This window comes from Diorhabda carinulata, chromosome X (assembly GCF_026250575.1).
Source record: "Diorhabda carinulata isolate Delta chromosome X, icDioCari1.1, whole genome shotgun sequence".
Lineage (NCBI taxonomy): Eukaryota > Metazoa > Arthropoda > Insecta > Coleoptera > Chrysomelidae > Diorhabda > Diorhabda carinulata.
In genome coordinates, this window is record NC_079472.1 from 23,533,649 (window position 1) to 23,558,006 (window position 24,358).

The following is a 24,358-nucleotide window of genomic DNA, read 5'->3' on the forward strand; positions in this document are numbered from 1 at the left end:
TAAAATAACAATTTATCAAATTTCTGCTTCGTTATCATGTTTAATATGGTTGTTTCTTCAATGATATACTTATAATTCTTCAAAAATTATCAAAGAGCTCAATTTGATTAAGATTATAGATAGAGAATTTAAATTATGATTCTTAATTTGTATAATGTATGTCTAGAGGTATTCATGAGAATTACAATGCTAGATATTCTGGAACAAAGATAATTATGAATTTATACCAGTTAATAGAAAAAATTCTACTGTGAATAGTTTCAATCTAAGTGGGAGTTATTTTATGTACCTTGTTGTTCTCCTTCTTCCAGTTCTTTCTTAATTTTCTCATTTCGTTTTTATTATATGCTAATACACAGTTTCAATTTTATTTATCTAAGGTCAGATCATTTTAATATTCAGAAATTGGACGAAATCTCTGAGAAAACTAACTTTCATATCTTTGTCCGATTTTTGGACTCTATAAACTATTTGTTGTGCAATTCCACACTGTTGCTTACTATATGGGGACCTCCACCATTACCTTATGGTAGTCTTATCCTATGGACAGCTTCTCAATTGATACGCAGTTGCTCAGCTACCTCATTGACTTCTTAGAAGAAGCGACAGATACGTTTCACCCTTTTTGCCAATAATATCTAACAAAACGGGTTAGTTAGGTCCACTATTGTGATGATGAGAGTTCCTTCATTAAGAATCAGTTTGCGCTTCATTCTTCTTGACAATATTCGTTTTAGATAAATATTTATCGATCTTATCACCGTACATTATTTTGACCACACAACTGTAAACATCAAAACTATGGAGGTTAATAACAAAATAAATATTTTAATTCAATAATTTAATCAAAACTAATTTTATTTTAACAACCAGTCTTATTTAAGAAATCTTCTTTTGTTTTTTCTTATTTTCGTGCAAAGTTAAGCGATTCTTAACAGTGTTGATTAACGGGTATTTGTTGCCGCACAATCCATTAAAATCGTCGGTATCCATTGTCCAAACCATAATACCAGCTACTCCATGGGCCATAGCGAAATCTACTTTCATTTCGATGGATTTTTCGTCGTCATAACCTATCCATTGATCACCTATTACTCTATGTGGAACTTTTTGATCATCATCCCAGTACATAACCGAATCAGAACCAGAGTAAAATTCACAAACCTGAAATTAATAATATTAATTATTCCAGTATAGGCATATAATATCGGCACTTATCATTTTCTATTACTAACAACCCTTTTGGGCTTTACGCGGTTAATTATTATGAATTTTACCTGTTGTATGGTTACTTTTTGTTATAACTCTTGAATATTGATTCAATTTATATTGATTAAAGTCTATATTGATAAGAGTTAAATGCTGGAATGAAGGAACGTTTTTATTTCAATCTCCGATTGCTCAGTACAGCAGCTGCTACCTAGATAGAGGTAAACTGGCACGCATTGTAGGTAGGTAATTGCGTAACTACACAATCCGCCATTGCCGACACGAATCCAAAAGTCTGCGTCGTGATATTGCCACGTAAATATGGATGCCATTATTGTTTCACCCATCAAATGAATTGCTGCAATTTATTGAGGAACTTCACGACAAATGCGGAGAATCATTAATTGAAAAAAAGAGGAATGATGACTTCTGGTATAGTGCCCATCTATGACAAAGTTTGTCTACATACTGCTGCTATAACCAAACGGCTCCCAGAACAATTTCAATGAAGCAATTTGCAGCAAATTTTTATGGAGACCACAACATATAAATCTCTATATCTGTTGAAAAGTAACCTCAAGTCTACAAATCTTTTAGGAATAAATTTAAGCTGCTATGTATATGTATATAGATCTATTGTGTCCTCTCTTCTTGCTGCGATACTGAGGCTTTCAGAGTTTTGGCTTTGGGCGCGTACCCTAATATTCCAGTTCCGTCTAATGTTTTTGATCCATCCGTATATAATTATTGAGGAGAAGTGGAGGGGTGGGAGATTTAGAATCACTTCTAGTGCAGTTGTTGGGCAAGATTTCATGGGCCAGTTGCACATAAGCACACCAATCTCTGTAACTTTGAGAGATTGTTCCTCGTAGTATTCAGACTATCTCGAGTACCCCAAAACCACTGCCCACCCACCCACACAATACTGTTCTCAATCATCACATTGAAAATGAAAATTGAAAATGTAATTAAGTTACGTAAAACCTAAACAAATTATATACTTGCATGTTTTTCATGAATAATTATATTTTTAGTCGCTAGACAATCAGTTTAGTAGTTTTCTGGGAACAGACACCCAGGAAGGTTTTGTTCCATAATATTAGTGATTATCTAAGCAGTGCAATTAGATTCACAACTTACGCCCTAGCTCATTTAATCTAAAGCAGGCCAATTTATGCAAGTCGAAGTTTAATTCAATTTACCTTATAAAACATTGATATTGTTTACTTAGACTCATACTATTTTCCATACACTTACCTCATGATATCCCAAGCAACCTAAAAGACCTGTATACAATCCTCTCTCACCAGGTCCGGTAACGGGTGCGTATAGATCATGGTTGTTCGGATCTTCTAATGTGAAAGTTCTTGCGTACGTAGGCACTCCCATGTTAATTTTACTTATATCTGCGTTTTTGTAGATCCAATATTCCAAACCTGTAGACTAATTTTTTTCATTTGTAAGATACTCAACTTTCATCTATTTATACGTAATAGTTATGAATTCTTTCAATTTGTATGGACTGAATATTGTAAAAAACATTTCAATAAACTACATAATTTTTTCAATTGATAAGAGAATTTTATTGATGGGAAACGTATCAAGGAATTGATGATTTTACGAATGTTCAAATATGTCCTTAAATGACTGTTACCAAGTTAGAATTAGAAGAGCACTAGGTACGTTCTTCTACATCAAAAACAGATGAAAATATGCTAAATGTGGATAAATTCATTCATTTAAAGAAGTTATTGACTATTGGAGAGATAAACAATTGTCCAAAGGTTTTCGTCTTTATTATAACAACGCGGCGTGTCCCATTGAGAAATGTATTCTTACACAGAAAATACCATGGCAAATAATATGAAGGGCATTCTGAAAGAAACTTTTGAGTAATACTTCTAGTCATGGATTATACGTTGAAAAGATATATTGCTGATCAAAGGCAGAAGTTTGAGGAAGAATAATGTGAGTGATATGATTTTATGTTCCTAAATAGAATAGTTCATCACATTCTTTTATCATACATCGAAGGAAATATGGTTGTGTTCTCTCCATCAATTCAAAGAATTCTTAACTTCAATTAGCAACTCTATTTTCTAATTTTCGAAACTAACAAAGATATTTACTTAATATGGATTCAATTTAGTTCAATGATTAAATGTTTGACTTAGCTAGCAGTTCGAAAAAATGTTTATTTCAATTCAATTGAAGTGAAATGAATGAATATGCTTGGTAACTCTTTTTAATGAAGAATATGTACACTTCTCTGGCTACAGTAATTATTTGACAGAATCATTGATAAAAACGCCACTAGTATAGACATACTTTGTACGCCTTGAATTCGTTTCAGTTTTTCTCAAATGATATTCAACAATAATTTTTTCTTAGAATAGGACAGGCGCTCCTATCCACACAAATAATTTTTTTTCTAAACTTTTTACTTGGCGAAACAAAAGCAAAGGTACGTTCTTATTAATAAAAAATTGAGAAATATGCTTGAAATTTAGATATAAGATTTACAAATTGCTGGAATAATTGGTTGAAATAATAAAATAACCTTTTGTCCCATTCACAGTTTCATTTTAACAAGACATAATGCTAACAATTCAAAATGAAATTGAAGACTCTATCAAGTCGTCAATTGTGACAAATATGTGTATAGTGCGGGGCACCTCAACACAACGTGTATGATTTACATATTTGAATATTTACCTACTCACAACACAAATTTTCTACGGACTCGGCTTTTTTAACCACTTGTCGGTTTTGGCTCGCGTCAAAGCGTTTCCGAACGAGCAAAATCTGTACTCATACAACAGACTTCACATTCGTGCGTCGCTCAGTTACGTGCAAGTTGAGTTACCACTTTTTTGGTTGTATTATCCATTACACTGTCCAAAATGACCGTATTTGTAGAATGAATTCCGAAAAGAGTTTTTTAAAAGTATATTCAAATGGAAACAGTTTTGTGGAACAATAGTTTGAAAGAATAGGAAAATAAACTGCAAAATCATAGTCCTAGTCATCTACCATTTTCGTTTCCTCCATTTCTTTTTGATTTGATTCCTACTTTTGATAAAGACATGATCATAATACGCAAATCCTTACTGCAGTAGCTGTTGAAGTAACAACGTCCATATATTATGTCAAGTGTGCGAATTATATTGTGAACACTACGAATGTAGATTCAAGAGAAACTCACGCACAATGTTTCGCCGCAAATCGTGTCCCAACTTACGCCCATGAGTCGCATGTGAATGTGGATCGTATAATCAATGACTGAAATTTTATATTATTCCAATATAGTAATAAACAAGTTTTTATATCGAAAACTTAGATGAATATAACTCTAAAACGAAATTTCTGGAACCGTTGGTGATACTTTCATACTGAACACAGTATTTACTACTAACATTGTACCAATAACCATGTTATATTCAGAGATCGAAGGTCAACTAACATTCTTTCTCTGAAGTGTAACAGTAATAAGCTATTTATTCGAACTCACTTCATTTTCCCCCCGTCTCAGCGCAACTATTTTTGGGATATTGTTTTTTAATATACAAGAATTCGATATATTTCAGCTTCATCGAATTGACATTTCCATCATTTCCCAGTTCCAAGCAGAAAGTTTAGTTATTTATGTTAAAACAAGATCGCGAAATTCGCGCGGGTCCTTTAATCTGTTTTTTATAAATGGCAGACGCGCCTTTGTTAAACTTTTTATTATAGAAGGCGGTTTATTTCAGTATTTCTTTTGCAAATTTCTAGGAAAGTCTGTTTTTTTTATTTCTTTTGTTACTTTTTGTTCTAGAACTTTGTAGAATTTTATTTAGGTATATAAATGATTTATGTAAACGCAGTTCAGTTCAGTTTCAAATAAATAGTCGTAGTGAAAAAAACGAATTAGTAAAAGTTATCGCAGAAATTTAAGTGATATTTATAAGTAATATATTATTAGTTAAGTGTGTTGTATAGTGTGTAAATACAGTAAGAAAGTTAGAGACAGTGTTTATTAATTCACCCCACGAATAAAAAGAGTGTAAATAAATACGAAAAACGTTACATTTAATTGAAACAGAATGGCAATATATTTGATACTTTATGATTACTGAATATTAAGATGTTTTATAGTTTATTTCTAGAAATCGTACAGTTATCAACAAATTTTTCTGGCATTTGTGAGGAGATCAATCAATCATTCATGGAATGTGGAAGAAATAAAGTTATTCTTTTGTATCTAAAGAACGTTTATATATTATTATTTAATGTTTATAGCGAATACGTCATGAGAGAAGTTCTAGATGAGTGGCAAGATGCAATATCAGTTGGCGGAAAGAGGATCAACAACCTGTGCTACGCCGACGACACAACCATACCAACAGTAACAGAAATTATGACCAGACTGTCTGTTGTAGGCGAAAAATATGGCTTAAAAATAAATAAATCCAAAACGAAAATAATGATAGTTGATAGACAAAACAACAATTCTCCACAAACACAATTTTAACTATTTTAATTATCTTGGTTCCTTCATTACCAACAATGGAAAATGCGAAAGCGAAATACGCCGTTGTATGACTGTGGCAAGATCAGCGACTACCAAGTTAAATAAAATATGGGAAGAATATATTACGAAAATAACGAAACTCCCTCTAGTTGATGTTCTTATCTTCCCCATTGCAGCCGCATGTATCTGCAGTACCTGGGACATATAGCGAGAAGATCAGGAACAATGGAACGAGTAATCATAGAAGGGAAAGTAGAAGACAAACGCCCAAGAGGCAGATTCCAACTAGATGGGTAGACCAAACAAAACCCTTAATAAATATGAGACTGCATAATGCCGAAAAGATTGCACAGGATAGGCAAGCATGGAACCAACTGCTGAATCAAATATAAATGGTGTCACTTCATCTTTTGGAGGATAATGGAATGATGAGGAGAGAGGATTTAAAGAATCATTTTTATTTTATTACTTTTAAAACTATGAATATGTATCTTTATTTTAAACTTGGAGATGATTTTACTTTGGTCTAACAGTTGCTTTTAGAATAATGAATCTATTAAATTGAAGATATGTTTTCATACTGATAAATTCAACATTAAAGCTACTTTTAAACTTGAAATTATAGTAGATATAAATTCGAGACAAAAATAAGCGAAGAGAAATGAATGAAAATAACATTTAATCCTAAAATCCACATTTTTAAATACTCACAACGGTATATGTAGCATTTCTTCCATGCTCATAATCCAAAGGAGAAGCATGTAATGGTGAAATATGTCCTACAAAGTTATCAAAGGCACCGTGATAATCATATGTCATAAGGTTTATCATGTCCAAATACCTAAAAATCGAAATTCACAAAATAAAATCGTTTCAGTGGATGGATTCAAATTACAGAATGAAAAGCGATTCTCAGTTTCTTGAAAACCAGAATTGTTTTAGGTTCACCGCTATACAAAATGGTAAATATTATTTTATTATAAAGTTGTTTGCCAAAGAAAATTTCCTTTGAATTGTACAAGTAGTAAAGTAAAATAAAAGAATACGAACTTTTTGCTTAGAATTTAGAGTTGCTGATATATAAGAAGTTAAGATGAAATATTAAATTTCAACGAGGAAAATCTAACAAAGGTCTAACTTACCAACCTTATTATTGCAAATGTAATTAAAGTTGATCTGACTCACGCAAACATATTTGATGTGAATGTCAGAACTGAAAATCTGGTTGCTAAAATTATCATTGACTATTATTGGTATTTCATTATCTGAAGTTCGAAGTAGAATGGAAATGCACTCTAGCAAATACTCTAGAAAAAATGTAGGCTGTGGACTTAGGTATAATAAATTATAAAGCATTTACACGAAGCTTTTTCTAACAGTGATTTTAAACTTTTTTCAACATATTGATGGTAACTGGTGGATATCTTGAAAAAGTGGAAATCATAGTAGAAGTGACTGATTGTATCAGTAAATATAAAGGACCAGATTCCTGGTAATGATTTTTGTCACTCTTTGAAATAATTTTGTGTTTTTAGAATTGATTATACAATATATACGTAAAAAATTATGACGCTTCTTGCTTAAAAATACTACTACAATACTCACTGCATAATTTTTTCTACGTCGTAAGCAGATTCAATTTTATCAACAGCGCCAGCTACTGCAGCAGTCAGCAGGAGTTTCTTTGGTTTCAAAACATCACTGAAGTCTTTTAGTAGGGCGACAAAGTTATCCTGAATTAAAAAATAAAACGATTGAATTATGTGATTATTTTTTTATGGATTCAAAACTTATTACAATTTCAATGTTTTGCTACTTACCTTATCTTCCGGTTGCGCATAATCTCTCAACGTGGGGTATTCCCAGTCTACATCTAAACCATCGAAATTATATTTTTCAATTAGTGGTAAGATTTCATTTATCAACTTAATCCTCCGAACAGGATCTGCTGAGACTATTGAGAAATTTTTGGAGCCTTCATTCCAACCTCCTAAGCTGAGCAAAAGTTTGAGGTCTGGGTTAGATTTTTTCAATTCTGCGAGACTCCTGAATTGATCTAAAATAGATTGTTGTAGTTATTAGACGAAAGCAACTACACTATTAGCTACATGCTGCGAGAAGTTTTGAATTCTATTTCTTATTTTTCCGGAAAACATGATAGTGGTCAACGTTTTAGACCAACTTCGTTGGGATTTCGATCAGAAGGAGGATTGCATAAGTCATAGATTGGTTTAGAAGGAGCAATCTTCAAACAGAATCGATTACAAAAGACAAAAACGTTTAGAAATGAGCTACTTAAAAAAATAGAACAACCCTCCAATGGCGTTCGGGATACGCTGGAATTGAAATAAAAGTGGGAAAGTCTATAGAACTCCACAGCACCTGGGGGTGTAGAATGTAGAATATTAAGAGAAGTGGGATTAATAACTTAGCTGTAAGAGCTGCGAGAAAGAAGGACACAATACATCTTTTGGGTTAAAATGTATTTGACACCCAAAACTACACATATATACATATAAATGTATCTGTAAATCTATATATAAAATGCATGAAAAGGTTTGATTCGTTCAATAAAATGTTTAAGATGATGCAGAACCTTCAAGAACTGCTAAAATATATTATATTTAGGGATTATCATAAAAATGATATATGGTAGCTATACAGATTTGACTTTTATATGATTCTTGTATGTTTGTCTGAAAATACTCTGCCCAGTATAAACTTCTGATGATTTGAAATTATTTTAAAAACTATTAGTTTCGGATGTTGTTTACAGTTGTACCATTGTTCGATAGCTTTGTTCGAGGATTTTGATTGATACAAAGCCTTGCTGGAAAGCTCATATTATGGTGCTGTTTTAGTTGAAGTAGTCTACACCCACATATTTCAGAAGAAGATACTAAGGAACTTCGAGGATGCACCTTGGTACATTCGAATCAGTAGCCTCTACAAGGATCAGGATAAGAAAACAGTTGATTAAATATTGGATAAATTCGACACGAGTTATGAACTACGACTTCATTAACATAACAATGTTGAGGTAATCCAGCTCGTTTATATTGCAATAGAAGTGATCAGATTCATGAGGATTAATGTGCGTGTTGACGTGTATGTTGTGTATGTACTTGACATGTAAGAATAATGTTGTTGATTATTGTTTTTGAGATCAGATTATGCTGTTAGCACAATGCCGTGTAAGGGAAATGTTAACAAAATTTTGATATTTCTATTAGAAACTTTTTCAATTAAGAACTAAAATTTCAAATTTCTAGTTTTAATATAATAAAATCCCCATTTCTTCAGAATCTTATAACTTATTTTGGTACGCCTATGGAGCACTTCTGGAAGAGGAAGGAGCTCGTGATTATATTAAAATTGAAGTTCATGTTTTTAACATCATTTTCTTAGTTATTTCATTTGTAAGAAAACCTGGAAGATCTCCCTCACATTGTAATATGATCATTATCACGATCACTGGATAATTTTTTTCTATCCCAAATTACTGTAATTATTATTTTTATACTTTATATTAACACTAAAATGTAAAATTCTGCTCTGCGTTTACACTAAACATACAAAAGCCATTCGTTCTCTTCAGTCTTCTCTCTAGGTTCGTTTTGTCGAGGAGCTGGATTGCCTCGATGTTCACATGTTTCAAGAGCCGCTGTTTGTAACTCTTTGCGAATTTAGAATGTTCACCTGCCTTATAGAATCTATCTCAAGGTCCCGATGAAGATCGCTATTTCAGAAGTACCAGGAAATTTTCGAATTATATGGGTGCTGCTTTCGCTGGTACATCCTCATAGTTGAATCCCGTAGGTCAATACCGGTCTTAAGATTTGTTCATTTACAAGTAGTTTATTATAAATTGACAGAGTTGGATTGTCTTCTAGTGCTAGCCCCAGATATTTTGCTGTATTAGCATATGGTACCTGTTCATCGTCTATTCGTACTGGTACACATTGCTCCTTTTTATTTGTGAAATTTCATGTACTGATTTTTTCTCAATACTACGTTTGGTGGTTTTCCTGGTTTGGGAATCATTATGATTTCAGCCATTTCCACAACGTAGGTACATAATCAAGACCCTGTAATTAAGTCGAAGTCAGGAGCTTTCTTCGGGTTGATATTTACTTTAATCATTGTGAATACTTCTTCCTTTGGAGTAGTATGTTATTTTCAGACTGTCTCGTTTTTGTATTAATTAATTAATTTTCAATTAGAAATAAATTTGATGTATTTATTGACAACTTTCCATGACAATTATTCATTTTACTGTCGTTTCAAGAGGTAATAACCCACTTGCTTTTGTAGTGTGACGTCCGACAAATACCAAAATATTTTGTGAAGAATTTATTATTACAAAGCCAGCATCAATTCTCAATTAATTCCAATTTGTTTTTCATTCATTCATTCATTCATTTTATTATTGCTCTTTGGTGAATAAATTATAGGTTTAATATTATCTTGGGCTGTTATTACACACTCAAATAATATAAAAAGGTAAATGTGTATCAGCCACACAAAAATTTAATAATACATTGAGCCGAAATTGTCTAAATAGATTCCAAATTACATTTGATATTGAATACCAGAAGGTTTAAATCGTATCACTGTATAATTTCATTTATGTATGTACGAATAATTCTTTTTCTTCGAATATTAACAATCAAGTCGATAATTCTAACAATCGAAAACAATACATATTCCTATAATTAAACTCATACAATTGCTGATAAACTGATATAAACTAGTACTCACGGTAATGTCCACCATCATCTTCATCGTTAGATGCCCATGGATCCACCACGTAAAGGGATCCATCCTCATATAACTCAATGAATGCAAAACAAACATGAGTACATAGGTGAGGATCAATGTCACTGATGTCAAATTTTCCACTGAAGTTCCTGTAAATAGCCCAACTGGCGAAATAACATACTAAATTGTAACTTGTTGCTGTAATTAAAAAATCATATTTATCATCAGCTCAAAGACTGACATAACAAAATGACTTATTAAAAATATCATCACATCACGATCGTTATTCTTCAAAACCAATGTGATCTTTTTATTTAAGGTTATATGCTTTTTTGTCCAGAATTGATTTGAATACATAATCGATACGATTGAAAATATAGTAATGTATACGAATAAGCTTTTTCGCAGACTTGAATATGAGTTCAATTCTTTATATGTTACACCTCGGACGGCTTGTACTATCAAAAAACCTAACGTAACCTAACCTAACCTAACCTACTACTTTTTCGTTCATGTTATTTTCATAATACACCCTTCTTGTTGGCGTTGTATCTCGGACGGCTCCATCTTTCGTAATCCTTTTCTTCATTATTATTACTATTTTCATACAAATTTTATATGTTACATCTCGGACGGCTTCTATTTTCATAACAACTCTTTTCAATTCAATAACTCAACAATTAATGTATTAATTATTATAATTATTAATTATTTTAATTGCTATTCCATTGCTGTGAGAAAATTAAAGAGCACCTAATTTTTGAACTTGGCACCTAAAAAGCACCTAAATGCAAGTCCCGACTATGCATTACTAGCGAGACGGAGCTCTAAATGTGGATATTGTGTAGTACACCACACGGCCTAATTTTTGCAAATTGGACCAACCATAAAACGCGACATTATAAGAATCAAAATTATGTCATGAAAAAGGTTAACATTACATAATAAAAAAATTGAGAACGTATTTAATCAAATTACGCATTCACTAATTAAGTAAGATTTTTTACAAATCTGAATATGTACAAGGTGATTCTGGAGATATTAATAATAATTCGATGTTTATATGTAGTAGCTAATAATATATTAAACTACAAAAGCTGAAGAAGAGCGTCTCTATAATAATTGTGAATCCCATTAACATCTGAAAGACTTGAATATTGTGCCGGCTCAAACATGATTATCCTGAATTCATCCGTAACATCTGGTACGGTGATGAATACAATTGTTATTTGTGGGGTCATGTAAATAGGTGTAGGGGTTTTCCAAGATAACGATCTGACGACTAATACTTTTAAATATGCAAAATACGAACAGTGCATTCAACGTAATGGACGAACATGTTCGTAGCCCTAAAACTTTAATATTAATTTATTAAAGTGTTATTTCAAGTGAATGTAGTTTAGGTGTGTGAGTGATTAGACTATATTACAATTTAATTATTTGTACCCTAGTCTGGGAATCAAATAATTAATTTCAACTTTATATGTTATTATCTTTAAAGAACTGCTAAAGCCAAATAATAAATGAAATAATTTATTGTAATGATTAAAATTAATGGAAACTTACCTGTAGAGATCAACCAACACGAAAATATTAAACAAGAAGCACACAAAAGTATTTGCAACCTCATTTTGATTTCTCTTACATGAAAAAAATAATCAATTTAATACTCTTCAATATATAGCATGTTCAATATCAGTTAACTATCTTATCTGTACATGTTGATTTGAAAGGTAAACTTATCTGTTGTTTCTAGAATTTATACAAAATAAAAAAATAAATAACTCTAATTATTGGTAATATAAAGTGAAATTAATTTGAAATTTTGAAAAAAGCACATTTTATTCACAAATGAATGAAATTTCACCGTTTAAGTATGTTGTTCAGAAAATTTTCAGTTTTCATTATAATATTAACATTTATCACATCTACATTTATCAAGGGACGCCATAAAGTGCATACTCCAAACTTCATTTACCAAATGAAATCGTTCATCTCGCAATTATTCGAAATCGCTCGGAGTCAAATCTGGAAAATATAGCGTGTCCCTAATTAATTAGAAGTCTGGACGATTTAATGGTAAACTTTATTTTGACGCATCATACTTTCCTCGGAGTTTATATTTTGTCACACGTTACGAAATTTTGGAACTAAATAAGAACCTGTAATTGTGGTTTCCTCTCACATGTAATACACTTAAATAATGACTTAATCAACCCTAATATTGTTAGTATGAATTTCCCTGCTCAAGGCTGTATGATGTATTATTTCGAAGATGGATAGATGGATAGGTATATTTTTTATCCATTGCTACTCTACTAATTTTATATATCAGCCCTAAAGGGTTATTTGGTTCTCGGTTTCGAGACCTTTCACTTTTTCTATTTTTCACCTAAATATGCAAGCCGTATTCTCACCACATTTTATCCTTTGTTTTCCTCTTCTTTTTCCACAACTTCTCCACTTACTCGTTTTACCAATCTAGCTCCCGTCAGTCTAACTACAGGGTGATAAGTCTTTCTTATAACAAAATTTTCTCAACACATCTCTTTCCGAGACCCTTACACCCTTACAAAGTTGTGACTGAAATTGAGTTTTACGGGGCTGTAATTAGCAAACCTTGATTTATTTCAAATAAAAACATTATTTTATTTCAATAGAATGGAATTATAACTTAAAATCCTTGTTTTATTTAAAAATGCTGGAAATAACCACCTCTAGCCAAAGCACAGGAACGTAGCCTACATGTCATGGATTTCTGTACACATTTAAAAAAAATTAATTTTAGTCACTTTTATAGGTGGTATCTCGGATAGTAGTGGGCTGAGAAAATTTCGTTATAGAAAAGACCCATCCTAATTTCATACGAGCAATCACCTCCTAAATTTTGTCGCTGGAATTCAGAAGCATCCTGTATATGTCCCGACCATCTCGTACAAAGTGCTTTATTTATATGGAATATGGTTGGATGCTCATACAATTCATATATTTGTTCTTTTTCTGTACATTCCTTTGGTATATTTTTACTTCAGCTATTGGTGATACATCATTTGATTTCAATATTTTCGATACCATTCCTGCTGCTTTACTGCCTTTTGCTGTTCTTTTTTCTACTCACCTTTTTTCGAATCCTTTATTTCAATACCATGTATTTCGTTTTTTTATCGTTAATGACATATTATCTTGCCTATTCTTCCAGTTGCTAATCTTGAAAGAAATTTTTCTTTATCATGTTTTTACGGTGTTGAAAGAAGACTGCCTTTTCGAGGTTGCTTTTGTGAATCTGTCAACATTCGTGGTACCCCTTGAGCGGATAATTTTTTAAATTCAGTGCAGTACACCACATTTTAAATATGTCAGTATATTATCTACCATATAATAAGAATAGTCCATGTCTTAAACTATTGGTTCAATAGTCGTCCTTGCAACTTGAAGTCATAGATTGTTTAACATTTTCGTGTAAGGTAGCGGCTGTTGGTACTCCATCCACATGTTTATTTGTACACAACTGTCTACTACATTATAATTTATGAGACACTTTTCCAGTATATCATATGAGCAGCAAAATCCTTCAATGTATCCAACAAATCTTTATTAAATTAGGCTAGGAACAATTCTTCTAATCGCCGGTATTTGATCACTATTGCTTGCTCGACACCACATTCTACTGTATGCACGCTTCAATAGATTCAAACTTGTCAATGTATAGCCTTCTAAATCGGCGAGGAATCTATGAAATAGAAGATTGATAGGGGTAAAACTAGTTACAGAGATAATCTACAGGGGATGAGACAGGTAAAGATAACCATGTGAAACTATAACCAGAGAAGATCTGCTTAAAGTATCAGCATAAGTGTGCTATTGCGACGAGTTAATTGGTAGATTATCAGAAATCAGTTGATGGTGTTCTAAATCAATTACACTTTTTTGGAGAGGAAAATGCTGATGAAAGGGCTCTTAGATAACACTATTCATTGATATGTGAAAAAGGGCCAACAAACCTGTTTCAACTAAATGTAATCAAGCAGAGTCCATCAAGTTTTTAAGATATATATATATATATATATATATATATATATATATATATATATATATAGTATACGATAAGTGATATAATAGAAAGAATTGAAGCCCTGCAAAGAGTTAACAAGAACAGAAAAACAGAAAAATTTATTATGTTCCAGAGATACAGAAGTACTATGATTTCTACTAGTTAAGTTAATTGTTTAAATATTTTATTTTCTATTTGCTACATATCGATTTCCTATAAAATATAGGTCTATGTACCTTCTAATTTTAAAGTTTGTGATGTGACAAAGCAGTGGTTAAAAGTTAGTTGTTTTTTAAGATTTTGTTTTATAAGCAAAAAATATCATTTCAATTTTGTTCATCATTTCTAAAGTGCTTTGTAAAATATTGTAATAGACCGAATAAAACGATTTTGGTTAAGAATACGTGATAATTTGGTTAAATTATCCCCAAATTCTCAATGTATACTAGGTACACCGTAATACTGACCCAAGTGCATAGGGTATGTTGTATTTTGGTATTATCCACTATTTTTTTAATCTTTCAAAATATATAGTATGAAATATAACATTCCTAATATTTTGGTGGTGAGTACCGAAATAATTGATATTTAAAAATATGTAAATATGATTCACAATAAAAAATATATGTCTAAAAAACTCTCCTGAGTACAACAGGTTCCTCTATCTTCAATATGTGGTATGCACGCAATAAATTTCTTGCAGAATCCACGACTCTGTATTTTGCTCTTTTTACTTCTCTTTCTGGCTTTCCCGAGTAAAAATTCTTGGTTTGCTACTTTTTGGAAGGTGTATCTCTCTTAGCATTCAGCTATAGCACGGTAAATACTTCCAACCAACCAAATCAACAAATGCTTTTCCATACCATCAACTTTCAAACATCTTAACGCTACTGGTATAAAAATACTTATCCAATAAACGTCAAACAATTTTTTGTCTACATAGCCATTTTTATATTGTGTTATTAAAACCAATTTTTAAAGTGAATTTGGTCTCAAAACTATTGCGACATACGTTGATGTGAAAATATTTGTGAATTACATTCCAATTTACCAACTAATCTAAAGAAAAATCAATGATTACTATGAAATTTACTGGGATGTCACTACTTATCTTCCAGATATTATCGATGTAGAATAAACAGATTAGATTCATCCAATATTCAAAATATTTTCCACTCCAATCATTGCGAAATCAATATTTATATTGTAATGTTTTCATCTATCGTTTATGTCTTTGAAAAGACGAAAAGCATGTTACAGGTCTGCATGAATATTCACAGAAACATTTGTCGTTAGAATTTTCGGAAACTATGATCGGATTATCTGATCATGAACTGATTTTTCGGAAATTAATACTATGGGTTCCTGTTATATGTTATGATCCTTTCTACCTTTGTAGATCGGTGGGTGAATGCGATCAGCTGACCGGTTGATTCATTTGAGATAGAAATCTCGTTCTGCAATTAACTGATCGGTGATCTATCTGAACCCGGGTTATTGTTAATCATAGCTTCACAGACATTGTTTTTTTTTTGGTATATAATAAAAATATCATTTTGGTTTATAATTTTTATCATATTATTATCAAATACAAATATGTGCCAAAGCAAATAACAAATCTCAAGTGCTGCTGTACAAATCAGCTTTTTTTAAAAAAGTATTTTTTGAGATACGTTATCTTAAACAATGAAATGATTATATCATAAAATTAATGTTTATAAATCGTAATTACGAAGCAATATCGCATCAAAATATTCATTTACATATGATATCCACTTCCTACGTGCTTTATGATATTTAATCTCAGAAATGATGCTGCTCTCAGGGTCTCTTAAGCAAAAAAAACTAGCAGTGTAATGCAAAATACAATATATCTTGATTGAGTTATGCATATATAAAGTAAATGAGATGAGTTCCGTAAAATTTCGCAACTTGTAACTATAGGAACAAATCTTACTTTCAGTTCAAGATTTAACAAATTGATTTTGTAAACATTTTCAATTATGGTTAATCGTGATTATTGTTGCTGGCTTTTATTCGAAAGTTTTTCATTTGACTGGACTATTGGTTGGCTCAATAATTTTTTATATTATTCTAGTTTTGTGTTATTGTTGATTATATATAGTGTGATATCTAGAAAATCAATTATATCATTTGGTTCTATCTCACTCATGAATTTAAGTTGTTTATGATAAATATTAAAATAGTTTGTACAGCAGTTCAGAAGTCATCTAGATAACGAAAACAAAAAATTGGAATATCCATGTCAAGTTTGCACTTTTTTCAGATCTTCTAATTGTGATATAACACTCCATATGGATGCTCTCATAACAGAATTATCAATCTGTTTGTATAGTTTTTTTTTTGAATTTTTCCCCATTTTCTCTTCAATATAGGTTTCAAAATTTTAAAAACAAATATTTGTATATAAATAATAAATATTTTTGCAATAAATGGATACCTGATAGAATTTATCAAAGTTTACTTAGTTTAATCCACGTTATATGAAATTACAATGAAGAATTCTACCACAACTAAAGCCCTTTTAGTATGGCATCTCTGTATAAAAATAATTTCCAATAAGTGCAACCCAGTTTGTGTTTAAAAGTAATAATAATTTCAAGATTGAATGTCGTATTTTATTCCTATCCAATTCTCTGGAAAAAATTGTCGCGCTCATTTTCAACATCTCCTTTGGATTCAAATTCTACCGCAATGGATCTGATTAAATATTAATCTGACGGTGTAAGGTAGGGACTAAATGCTGATTGTGGTAAGAGTTCAAAACCACCAAGCTCGAATTACACCAAACTTCATAATTCAACAAACGATAAGACTTTCAGACCTCTCATTACGACGGTTTCTGGTAATTGATGTATAACTACGTTTTCATGCTCGAGTTGTTTGGATAAATTCTTTTTTCTTCACAATTAATAATGCGTCTAGCGCGACGATCATATTTCGGCGTACACCTTTACACGAATCACACTTATGGCTAATTTACGTCCAAAACCCTCAAAATTGCACATTTCTACATTTTTAGTCATTAGACTAAATTATTAAACAAACTACATATCTATCTGCCCCAAAAAAATCTTTTCATATTCCTTCTCACTTGTCTAGGCCAATTTGAAGTCGACCTTCTTCAAGGTAGTTAGTTTCTATTGTTCTATTGTTCATTGTTACACTTAAATATTCGTATCAATATAAAAATCGCGTTTCTTTTTGTATATGGTCTGCTCAGTTAGACCAATAGTTTTATAATGCGCCATATCACACTAAAGCATGTATCTAACGAAGTATAGGAAATTCCATGCAAGGGGGTTGTTGCTGTTTCTATAAAACTGACATTGAATTCGTAGTCAGCTATCCTAAAAACCCCAGGGTACCAGATTCCAGATCTATAACTTGAATTTTTTAATTTTTGCCAGCTTGTTCAGATTTGGCCTCACTGTGCGACGTTTCGCTCGAATCTTGGTTAATTCATGTGTACTCCTCATAGCATTAGAAATTAGTCTTGATAAGATAAGATATGACAAGTAGAGACAACCTCTATATATAGAAAAATGTTATCCCACGAATATATCATCTGCTACCTGCCCAAAGAATCACAATCGGAACACCCAAATATGCATAATACCTAAAAGTAGATTACAGATGCTGGCACGGAAAGGTATGATGAGAGAGTGCAAAACAAACTTTACAACTGCTCAAATGGATCAAGGCCTTTCTGGTCTGTAACAAAAGCAGTCAGCCAAGTCAAAAATTCCACCTTTGACTAGATAAGATGGGTCAATCGCAAAAGAGAAGGCGGATTTGTTGGGTCGCATGTTTGCCTCAAATTCAACTCTTAATTCGCGAGGAAAACTACCATGCAGCCTGCCTGGAGTTGGTACATTTAGGCCAGAAGTAGAATTTCGACACCAAAGATGTGACAAAGTTTCTCAAAGGCTTGAACATCAATAAAACGAATAGCCCTGAATTGAAGAATTGCGCAGCTGAGTTAACAGGTCCACCGTGCAAAAAAAAAATAAAATATACGGCTGCCAATAACTACCGTCCCATTGCTTTAGTCTCAACCATTGCCAAGGCCATAGAGAAAGTAGTTCACCAGCAAATCTTGAGATATCTTGAGTCTGCTAACATCATTAGCGACCATCGATTCAGCTTCCGTGGACATAGATCAACCGGGGACCTCTTGCACATGTCACTAACGGATGGACTGAAGTTATAGAAAAATATGAGGAATCCAGAGCAATTGCTCTGGACACATCGAAGACTTTAACTGGGTTTGGCATGAAAACTTTCTAAACAAATTAAGATCGTACGATTTGTCGTACTCACTTATCGACTGGCTTAGTAGCTTTTTCAGAAATCGATCCATTCAGGTCGCTGGTCGTCAACGCTGGTGTTCCCCAGGGATGCATCTTGTCACCTACGCTTTTTTTCGTGTACATAAACGATTTATTCCACAAAACTGCAAACGATCTATAGCTTCGCCGACTATAGCACACTGATGTTGTCGTTCAAATCAACCACCTCAATAAACACCTAAATCCGTAGGCAGCAAAAGATCACCATCATCAATATCAATCTTGAAAACTTTCGGGAGTGGGGTGATAGTAATCTGAAAGCATTTAATACGGCAAAGACCCAGGCTGCTATTTTTACAAAGAAGGCTAGCACTGCAGCGCAGGATTTGGTCCTGTCTGGACATAAAATATCACAATCACCGCAAAATCGCTTCTTGGGTTTTGACGTTGGAAGCAGTATATCCTGGCATAGTCACGTGGCCGATTTAGCCAAGGCAGCTTCATAAGAACCTGGAGCCCTCTTCAAGACCAAAAAGCTATATACTCCGCAACAGCTTCTAATCCTCTACAAGTCTCAGATTCGTCCATATTTGGAATATTACTCACACATTTTAAGCTCGGCTCCCAAGCGTACCCCGAATTTGCTCGACTGAATACAGAAGAGAACAATTCGACTTATGGGCGATCCAGAGTTGAACAGAAACGTAAACAGCTAAGAGCATAGAAAAAGGTCACCGACCTGACTCCTGTTACCGATACTATCACGGCAAGTACTTTTCCAAGCTGTCCAACATATTCCCGCCTAGAGCAGTTTTTGCAAGATTTACTCGACAGGCAGACATGACTCACGAGCACCCTCTTGTACGTGCTTTTTACAAAAAACTAATAATAAAATTTAAGCTTTGAATTGAACTGGCAATAGTTATTCATCAAAGATATTGACTTAAATATGGCAATAGAATATCACTGACAAATTCATTCGATTTTTTTGTTCTTACCAAACGAGCAAGTGATTTTAATATTGAAATGGTAACGTTGGGTTCAAATTGATAACCGAATAAGTTGTTGATATTCTATCAACTCTTATGATGTGTAACCTTTATATTTCGACCTGTATATTCCTATAACATATTTTTCATCATTTGGCATAACCGTAATGGGTAAAAATAATAATCTATCTATTATTTTTTGCGGTCAGAGTAATTGGTAGAATGAAGGACCTGTATTATTTTACGAGACAATATGCTGGACTGAAACAGGAACTAAATCCAAAAGGGAATATGACAGACTGGCCGCAAATTAAAGTCGTGAAATATCCGTTCGATGTCCAGTTATAGAAAATATATAGAGAAAAGGATTTTAATTTGGAACTTGTCAGAACAAAATAGGTGACAGGATAGGATTTCCCATCGAAATAAAAAAAATATCAAGTGAATTTGAGACAACTATCTACATATTGTAATTTATCTCAAAAACTAGTAATAGTAGTACTATAATAGTATAATGTGAATTTACATATATGAGTACATATTTATTTATCTTCCACATATAAATTATGTAGAATGTATCTGTTTGCTTTGAATATGAAATGATGGGCAGTAAGAATGAGAAATTAAAAAGGATCTCAAAATTATGTGGACGCTTGGCCTTTTAATGAAATTACGACATTGAAATGTTCAAGATACTTCTACAAACATTTTTGTGATTGGTTTCAATTTCAAGATATTAGATGGCTATCAAATTTTCTCTATTCAAAGGGGCGTGGGGTATTATGTAACGCAATTTGAAGCGTGATGGGTTCTGGTAAAACGTTACAGACAGGAATAACGCATTTCGTAACATTGATTTTTGTTTAAATGACAAAACTAGGAAAATGAAGTTTTCCATGTTAGCAAGCCTTTTCATGAATGTTTACCGGAAATTCCTCGATTGTAGTATTCGTCTCTTTTATTTTGTTCTACCAAGGTGCCCAACCTTTTCGTTGATGAGATGAGAAGATGAGAAGCTCTCCGTTGATTTGTCCCTTCTTCTAGAAGGGTTTAAGGTGATATCATAAAATTTCTTTTGCTGATCAATACAATCTGAACTCAAAATGAGAATTTGTGCAACCTGTGAGATCTCTTTCACTTCCCATAATAGTGTGCAAATACACAGTTGTTTCGTGCACGGCAAGACTGCACAAGATCATCGCGATGCGTATGGCCACAACGACTTGCTGTCAGAAGAACAAAAAACTTCTCTGCATTGTGCGCTACTGTGAAACATTTGAGGATGCATATTGGTTAGATGAAGATGAAGTACATGTAAATTATTTAACAATTCCGCAATACACTTTGCCTGATCTTACCCTAATAAAAAAAACAAGATAATTCTCTTCAAACTTTTACTTTGTACGTAAGAGTTGGACCATCTTTTATGTATCGTTTATTGACGTTAATGGGAAAAGCCTTCTTTGGGTTTTATTGACCAGTTTCCGCACCGAACTGTAAATATTTCTCATAAACGTACGATTTGATATATGCACCTGACAGGGAGATTACTGCTCTCACAACTATTTTCAATCAAGTTGGAATTTAAAGGTCAAAAAGACAAGCTAAATAACTCGCCCATATATTCCTAAATTGAAGGCATATTAATCTGTGGATCAGTAAAACTAATGCTGCAATCACCTTTTTATTGGTATCATATCGAATGATGTATTTAGTTACAGTATAAAATTTACAGTTCACTTATTTTAGATTAACGAATTTCTCTATTCTCCACTGAATCATTTTAAATACACATTGATATCATTATAAATCATGGTTTATATATACATTATTTACAGTTCAATGAAGTGAATCAGTGGATTATTTACTGAATTTTGGTATCAAAAGTACATTGCGTCGATTATAACAAATCAATAAATCATACAGTATAAATTTGCGTATTAGTTTTTCTCTTTTCACGTCATGAAATCATGAAATGACCAGGAAGAGTTTACTGTTATTCAGGATTAAATTTATTCGCAGTTGGGAGGGTGAGTTAAAGAGATTAGGTAAGTAAACGAAAAAACAAAATGCTCATATCTCTGGAAAAGTTTTGACTAAAATTCCTCTGATTCCTCTGAAAGTAAATGAGTACAAGTAAGAATTCAAGTGTTTAAGATTTTCAGTAAACGATGAAATATCTAATATCTAATAGTCAGTTAAATTCTAAAGGCCGCTTGACATAATACAATATAACGTGCAAGAAATTGTAAACAGTAAAAGTACCTAAACAAATTCCTAACCTCAAATTTTCACTAATATGTTCAACAATGAAAATAACGAGGCTAGTTTTACAAAAGCTGATCTGTATGCCAAAAATAACTAGATTGCAACTTGCATGCAATAAAAACCGCACAAAACCGATAATGTCCAAATTTTGCATGAAACAATCAGATGAACTTCATCTACACATGTTTTTGATAAAGAAATATTGCGCCTTACATTGTATGTTGTATTGCATCAGCTGCTTTAACAATTGATAATGAGAATTTAAGTTATCTTTGTATTATTTCCTAGTCTATAATATTTTCGTAACAATTCACCAATGAAATTCAGTTTAACATGTTTTGAAAGATTTTATCGTCATCGTTTCCATTTTCTATATAATATTCATGAGGTATTGAATGCAATTTATGAAACACTGAATTGGAAACAATAACCATTCTATTTTTCGATTTCATCTAGTGTCTGAATCACTGGATACGCAGTTTGGACAGTTTTCCATTGAAATTTCCAGCACTTCTATGCATTTGAAGTGACTATTTAAAAAGTTCAACATTTTTCCTCTTTGTAGACAGTAGTCGATTGCCAGATGGTAACGAAAGCTGTGGATTTTTTTTGATATTTTTGTATATTGATAAATATACATTGTCATTCAACAATTTAGTAAAATATAATAATTCGTTAAAATAACAATGGATAATTACTGTTTCGAGGTTTACGTAACAAAATAGTCCGGTTGAATTAGATCACAAAATAAGAGTGAAGTTAAATCGCCATAATATGCTTATATTTAAATATACAGTAGAGTCCCGATAATTCGAAATGATTGGGACCAGATCCATTTCGGATTAACGAATAATTCGGATTTAGCGGAATCATTACCAAAATTCAGACAAATATGAGATACCACGTATCATGTTAGCTATGATAATATAACCACTGACGTAAATTTTTCGACCACGATGTTCTTCTTCTTCCAGGACTCCGTTTTCCCTTTTTCCGTTTTTCCCTGGATGATAGGATGCAATATACTATACGTGTCAGGATTGCATATTACTTATGCGTATACAGATAATTTTCTGGTCTTAACAGATTTTACTATCTCTCTCTCCATTCTCATTTGTACTATAACGTCGTCATTACGCATTCTATCCTGCCAACTGCATACGTCCACATATGTCCACATTTCAAAAGCTTCGAGCTTTTCAACAGTTGCTTCCGTCAGTGTCAATGCTTCTACATCATAGAAAAGAATAGAAAATACGTAACATCTTAATACCCTGACGCGAAGCTGTAAACTTAGATCGTGACTACAGATGTTTTTTAGTCTAATAAATGCTACTCTAGCTTTCTCAATGCGAGATTTTATTTCTGTTGAGTGAACCCATTTGTCATTAGTAGTTGTTCCCAAATAGTTAATCTTTTCCGGTCATTTTAATGGTAAGGTCACCATCGTTTACTGGATTTTTGTTGATGATCATGTGATTACTCTTTTTGCAATCAAGCTTTATTCCATACTCCTGACATTTCTCAACCATTTAATCTAATAACGTTTGTAACCCGTCTATTGGGTTAATTACTAGGACAGTGTCCTCGGCGTACCCGGAAGTTGTTTACGGTTACCCCATTTATTTTTATATATTTTTCAACATCTTCACCGAAGGCGTCTCGAAATTTATGTTCCGAGTATAAATTGTTAGTTGTGACAGTATACAGCCCTGCCTGACTCCTCTCCTAATGTTGATATCTGGAGTTAATTTATCTTTTATTTATCTTTTTGATTCCACTGAAGATTCGCTATAAAATCAATATATTTGCTATCAATTCCAGTTGCCTGTAGGATTTTGATTAGTTTATAATGACCGACCTTGTCGCATGCCTTCTCAAAATATATAAAGCATAAATATACGTTACGGTTGATATCTCTACACCTCTGCACCAAGACCTGAATGCTAAACAAACCCTCTCTAGTCCCTAGTCCCTTTCGAAAGCCAAACTGGGTACGTTTGAATTACATAAACTAGTACAGGATAAAGCGATAAGGACAGTTTATTTTATTTTATTAGATCTTAGACCATCCAATTGTGTGTAGGCATAACAGGATAGTGAAAGTTTTTGAACATAGCACAAGTAATAATGTACATTAAAAGTAAAAGTAGTTTTCTACTTTTAAGGTATCGCATTCAAAATACAGTACAGTACATACTAGTATCGTAATGTAACAGCCATTAAATTTATCGGGTATCATTGAATAGTATTG

The 24,358-nt window shown here is 32.5% G+C and overlaps 1 protein-coding gene across 1 annotated transcript; it reads right to left on the reverse strand.

Annotated features, from left to right (window-relative positions):
* Positions 1-826: 826 nt before the first annotated feature.
* LOC130901011 (chitinase-3-like protein 1) lies at positions 827-12,137 on the reverse strand. Its single transcript, XM_057812055.1, has 7 exons — positions 12,050-12,137; positions 10,484-10,681; positions 7,543-7,778; positions 7,328-7,455; positions 6,434-6,563; positions 2,467-2,652; positions 827-1,164 (listed from the first exon to the last, which is right to left on the reverse strand). Exons 1-7 carry the CDS (start codon positions 12,111-12,113, stop codon positions 880-882), a joined length of 1,227 nt encoding a protein of 408 aa, XP_057668038.1. The 5' UTR covers positions 12,114-12,137; the 3' UTR covers positions 827-879.
* Between the last annotated feature and the right edge of the window lie 12,221 nt (positions 12,138-24,358).